The sequence below is a fragment of the Bos grunniens genome, chromosome 13, assembly GCF_055505025.1.
Source record: "Bos grunniens cultivar Pamir isolate PY7600 chromosome 13, Bosgru_T2T1.0, whole genome shotgun sequence".
Lineage (NCBI taxonomy): Eukaryota > Metazoa > Chordata > Mammalia > Artiodactyla > Bovidae > Bos > Bos grunniens.
The window spans coordinates 22,607,641-22,613,996 of record NC_141177.1 but is presented as its reverse complement, the minus strand read 5'-3'; the positions used below and the strand labels follow the sequence as shown (position 1 = coordinate 22,613,996).

Below are 6,356 nucleotides of genomic sequence, written 5' to 3'. Positions count from 1 at the left end.
GGGGAGGGATGTTGGAGGGGGTTCAGGATGGGAGGACACATGTATACCTATGGCCATTCATGTTGACGTTTGGCAGAAACCATCACAATATTGTGAAGTAATTATGCTCCAATTAAAAAAAAGAAAAAAGAAACGAGATGAGACACCCAAAGAAGATTAGTATACCAAACACAAGGAAAATGCCATAGCATGTCAAATATTTGTGACTAAGTTTAGAGTGGGAAAACAATATTCCTCAGTTCTCAAGAATGAAAGATCTTAAAGGTCATCAAATAAAATGTTCATCCCAAATCCCTCTCTAATGCTACAACTACCTTCATCTCTGCCCCACAACCAGAAATTTTCCTCCAGCCTCAAAATTGGAAAAGTGCCCAGGGACAAGCTTGCTTATTCCACTTTCCAACTGCTATACCACTTACAGAATTTTGTCCTAATTTGTTCAAAGGATTCCTACACTCAATTCTAACCATCCATTTGCCTGATTCTGGTTTTCCTGAAGACATCATGTAATACCAGACATAACAGGATATTCCTAAAGTGTTTACTCAGGGGACTCAGTGATCTCCCCTACATGCTCACTGGATCATCCAGACTCAATCCAGTTTTTATCGTCCCTCTTGCAATCTCTAGAACAAATCATAACCTTCCTCGTGGTACCAAAGAAGACCAGAAATGTGGTCCCCTCCCTTCTTCAATATCTACCGAGCTACCCTAGCATCCTATTTGCTTCTTGGGTCAGTGCGCTTTCCTACACTACATGTCTCCCCAGCCCCCAGCCTAACCTTCCCCTGTCCAATAATGACTGCTCACAGATGAAAGACACACGCATGAGAAGGAATGCATTTTTATGGGAAGCATGTTCCAGACGGGAGAAGAACTACCCCAGGAGGGGGTAAAGTTGGTGACATTCAAATCTGAGAATAGTTTGAAAGCGTTGTAACTGACAAACTGGGGTTGGAGTTAGACTCCTGCTTCACATTGTTTGCACTTTGCACTTTCACAAAAAATTTTAGGCAGCACTTTTCGTGATTTAGACAGGTTAAGTATTGAAGTTCATTTTTTCTGCAGGCATTTCGGCATGTGCCTTGGTGAAGCTGGCATGGATTCCAAGACTCTTCTTGGCTCTTGCCATAGTAGGGTCTGAACAGGCCACCTGGGAAAAACACAGCCATATTAATTTCTATGCAGCAGTGGTAATAATAGGAGTAGAGAGGCGTAATTTAAAGACAAGACCTGCAAATATTAAGAGCATAGGATATGGAGTCAAAACCATCTCAGTTCAAATCTGGACTCTTTCATCGTGGCTTTTCATCCTCGAGCAAGGTTACTTCCATTTTTTGGCTCACGCTTGCATCATCTTCACAATGGGCATAGTAACAGAGCCAACTTCTTAATAATTTTATGATGAATAAATTAACATACATCATATGCTCAGAAAAGTATCAGGCACATAATAAGAAGGAATTAAACATTAGGTAGTGTGGTTGATATGAAAGTCTTTTCTTGAGGGTCCAGGATTTCAAGACTGCCACTGGGAGCATGTATTGGACATGTTTTCAAATGCTCATTTGGATGTATATTCCTCACATACAGGTCTCATCAGAGTTAACCAGCACCTACTTTGAGGCAAAGAACACTTATTTGAGCAGCTGCACACCTTTGTAGTCTGAAACATTTGAGCAAATATATACATGTCTCTCTTTGTACTTTGGCCCCACAGAAATAGATACTGTATGTACATGGGCAGCACACACAGAGGCACACTTGCACAATTCATTTTACTCACACATCCACATTCACACATAAATTGAGCATATATGTACACATTATATGTACACATGTGGATACACATGAGCATCTATCACACACTTTGCACATATGGCTAAAGCCCATTTGTGAATAGTGATAGCTATGTATTAGTCATTGAGATATGTGCATGTGTATATAGGCTCTTCAGCTGAGAAAGTTCTTGACACTTTGTCAGCATTCTGTAAATATAAGTCATGAAGTGGTATTAGGGCTTCCCTGGTGGCTCACACAGTAAAGAATCCGCCCGCAATGTGGGAGACCTGGGTTCCATCCCTGGCTTGGGAAGATCCCCTGGAGAAGGGAATGGCTACCCACTTCAGTGTTCTTGCCTGGAGAATCCCATGGACTGTATAGCATGGGGTCACAAAGAGTCAGACCCAGCTGAGTGACTTTCAGAATTAGTTACCTGTTGGATCTCCCAAGGACAAAGGAACTGCTAGAAAGAATACTAACAATCACGACCATATATGTTCAGCATCTACAATATATCAAGCATTTTGCAAATCACATTTCACTGAATCCTCATCAAATCTTCTGTTATCGCCATCATTTAGATGAAGACATTGAGGCTCAAAGAGAACATTGTTCTGTCCACATTTCCATAGCTTGTACTTCAATTTCGGGTCTACACAATAGACTATGCTCTTTCTTCTCTGTATCACATTCATGGTGTTAGTCGCTCAGTCATGTCCAACTCTTTACAACCCCATGGACTATAGCTTGCCAGGCTTCTCTATCCATGGAATTCTCCAGGCAAGAATACTAGAGTGAGTAGCCATTCCCTTCTCCAGGGGATCGTCCCAACTCAGGGATCAAACCTGGGTCTCCTGAATTGCAGGCAGATTCTTCACCACTGAGCCATCAGGGAAGCCTCCAATTTCTGGTCTACATGATAGACCATGCTCTTCCTTCTCTGTATTACATTGCCTCTTTTATAATAGGATTTCTAGGAGAGGGTAGCATCTTCCTGCATGACATCTGCAGGCAGAAGGCCTTCCACAGCTTTCAACAGATAGTTCAAAATCCATAGCTTAGCATTCAAGGACTTTTGCAACCATTCACCTATCCTCTTCCACATCAGCTTATCAGCACTCACTGTGCACCAAGGCACTCATTCAGTGCTATGTATGCAGAGGTCCAATGCCCACCCACATTAATAAAAATCAGGAAAAGCAAGTTTGATGTTATTTCCTGCAAAGAAAAAGTTTCTTATTAATTTTTTGACAAGAAAAAGTAAAATTTTCCAGGTATAGGTGATGTAAGAGAATGGAAGGGGAAGGAATGAAGAAAAATGCCTCAGTGGCAGATTTCCCATAGCATTGGGGTGCTGGCATATGTATAAACTGCACCAGAAATGGGCACTTCAACCCGGAGAAGGCACTCAGTTGCTGCTACGTCAGCCAGCTTGCTGGTTAACCAAAGGAAGGAGATAAAAAATGGCCCCCCTTCATCCATGCTCCAGCATTATGGTACCAATGTATTTCCTACAGTGGCCCTCACACTCATCATGAAATCTCTCTTTTGGCACATCCTACTTATAGGAGGAAAGGCACTTCGGGGGTTCTTTCCAGTTACATCTACCCTCTTTTGTCCAACATCTGAACTGGAGGACTTCCTGCTTCTCCCAAATCCATTGGATAGAAGGCAAGACACTCAAGATCTTCTCTTTCTAGTCACCAGAGAGTGGATAGGGACATAGATATCAAGAGGATCAGGCAAGCCGATGTTTCCTATGAAAATCAGGTCAAGGCAGCCCCAGGAGAATTCTACTTGTTGTTCAGTCAGTCAGTTGTGTCTGACTCTTTGTGATCCCATGGACTGCAGCACACCAGGCTTCTCTGTTCTTCACTTTCTCCTGGAGCTTGCACAAACTCAAGTCCATTATAGCTTCTCACTCCTTCAGCTGTTCTGACTCTGTATTGCCCTGAAGCATAATAACACTCACGTCAAGTTAATGTCACTGTTGATGATCCTTCCATCTTCAAATTGAAGTCAGAAGAGACTTGGTCTTAAATGCCAGCATTGTCCCTGATCTCTGGATCTCTAGCCTGAGTCTCCCCATGAAAGAAATGGGAACAGAAGAGTTTGCACCTGATCAAGAAATTTCAACTGTGTTTGTGCAGAAGGAGGTTAATTAGATGTGTCATACTTTGTAATAACCTAGAGTTTCCCAGAAAACACTCTTCAGGGCTCTTCCTTAAGTGAGGGACACAACCCTGCTGACCTCATATTCACCCATAGATGTTGCCCAGCTCATTTTCCTACACTGGACTTGTTTAAGAGCAAGTTAAATATTATAAATTTAAAAAACACCACTTCTGTTCCTAACTCTTCTGAAGAACTCCATCCGGAGTTAAAATCAATATGATAAATGATTTCTCTGCCATGTGTGCTCCCTAAACATCCCTCTTCCATCCATCTTCTAATGTTCTTCCTACTAATACATATTTTTTAGACATAAGTCATTTATATGTCCATTCACTAAGTAAACATTCATCAGGATCTACTCTGTACAAAGCACTCAGATAAATACCAATAATACAGAATTTTAAAACAGAGTCCTAGCTTTCACAAAGTTCAATTTCAGATGCATATGTTTGGGGGTGATGAAAGGAAAACATGACTTTGATTATTCCAGAAAAGTTTGTACAGAACTGTTCCTGCCCATTAATTCTGCCAGGTGAAAGTTTTAAACAGTTAAAGAAACAACGCTATGTACAACTTTTGAAGCATAGAGTCCTGTCTTCCAGGCTGTCTTCCTTCCTTCCTTTTTTGTTGCTTTTTTGGGGGCAAACCCACCTGTGGTTTCTGCTATTACAACATGGAAACTGAGCTTTAACAAACATGAGAAGAAGTGTATTTCAAGTAGGTAGGATGAAACAGGACGGGAACAAGGGGTAGGTAAGTGAGAAACAGGAAAAATAGGGGGAAGGGAAGGAGAGGGGGGAAAGAAAAAGGAGAGGGAGGAAAAGAGGAAGAGGAGAAAACACTAAGCACATTGACTCTGAATTCAATCCCAAGAAAGGAGAGACAGCCTTGATATTCTATAGGGTTGGGTTGAGACTACTGCTTTGTCTCTCTGTACCGTCCAAAGTTTTACGGGAGAGCCTTGAAGACATTCCAGCCTCCTGATTTCATTTATCCCCTCACTACCTACAGTTATATCTACTGTTCTTCAGTGCCCCTGTAAAATCATAAGCAAGAAACTTTTAAAAAAAGAGTTTGAAAATATTACTGCCTATTTTCCATCCAGCATTTGTCCTCCCCATTTAAACAGATGCAGCTCTGCTGTGATAAATTTGATTGTCTTACTCAACTTTATTCATTGCCAAATTCAGGCTAAGCCAACCTCTTCCTAGATAAAGCCTGCATACACTCTGCTTGAATAACACACCTACATGAACCAAACACTTACCTAAAACTCCCATCCCTGTCTCTTCTGAATACTGATCTAAGGTTCAGTTATAAAACTTAACACACACACACACACACACACACACAAACTTAACACAAACATAACACTGGCCAAGCCATTCAACCCCAATTCACAGTGTCAATCCAAAATATAGCTCAACTATGAACTTCACTCTACCCTAGCTCCCAGTTCTACCCAACTTCATCCCAGCTCAAAAAAAAAAAAAATTAATAATAATAATAAAACCACAAAAAACCACCATTCCTTCTCCAGCCTACAGCAAAATATTAGTCCAGCCCAATTCATTTATAGAATTTATAGAATTGCTCACCCCCTGCTGATCCCCACTTATTTTTTCAACATTCCTCTATCTCTAAGGTCACATACTATCCCCACTACAATGCACTCTCCAAACTCCAAATTATCATTGATTCCTCCTATAGCTCCCCAACTTGGATCTAATCTCTCACACTAAATCCATGAATCAAACTTCCATCCCAATTACAGCATTATCTGAAATGCTTTGTTCGACACTTCACTATCCCAGGAACAAGAACAACAATCTTAAATTTGTTTTGGCAGAACAAAATCAGGGCGATCTTGACATGAGATGAATCTTGGGAGTAACATTCTAAACCTGAGACCAGAAAAGGCTTTAGGTAGTGCCTATTATATGTGAGTAGGAGTCATCTCAGAAGTTACCAAGAAACCAACAGCACAAGCAAGACCCCAGAACCTTTGAGAGAGGTCTGAGTTACCTGGAGTCTTATGAACCAAGATCAGAAGGATGGAAATGGTCATTAAACAAGGCTTCATGACTGATATATCCAGAGAGAATGGAGGGTTGTGTTGCAGGGGACTGAATAGATATCATTGCAGTAGGACAAGGCCCTCCCTTTATTAGTTTTGGAAATGAGCCAGTTTTGTGTTCAGTGAAGTAAAAGAGATGAGACATACCTGGGGTTAGCCAGGCAGAAGGATAACACATATCCCATGTCTAGGCTGAGCACTCTGTGTAAATGTGGAAGATTTGCCAGCAGCACCCATGTCAAAGTGGGATTTCCTTTCCAGTCAGAAAAAATAAAGGCAAATGAGAACCAGCTGGCATTTTGTGTGAGATAAATTAAAATGA

At 41.2% G+C, this 6,356-nt stretch overlaps 1 protein-coding gene across 1 annotated transcript; it reads right to left on the bottom strand.

Annotated features, from left to right (window-relative positions):
- Positions 1 to 828: 828 nt before the first annotated feature.
- On the bottom strand, positions 829 to 6,043 carry DEFB116 (defensin beta 116). The gene is made up of 2 exons (XM_086332589.1): positions 5,983 to 6,043; positions 829 to 1,153 (listed from the first exon to the last, which is right to left on the bottom strand). The coding sequence occupies exons 1-2, from the start codon at positions 6,038 to 6,040 to the stop codon at positions 909 to 911; spliced, it is 303 nt and encodes a 100-aa protein (XP_086188715.1). The 5' UTR covers positions 6,041 to 6,043; the 3' UTR covers positions 829 to 908.
- Between the last annotated feature and the right edge of the window lie 313 nt (positions 6,044 to 6,356).

Coding starts and splice junctions, on each gene's coding strand:
- DEFB116 (XM_086332589.1), bottom strand. CDS start 6,040: ATGAAGCCTTGTTTAATGACCATTTCCATCCTTCTGATCTTGGTTCAT. Junction 1,154..5,982: donor CTTGGTTCATAAGACTCCAG/GTAACTCAGACC, acceptor TGTTTTTCCCAG/GTGGCCTGTTCAGACCCTAC.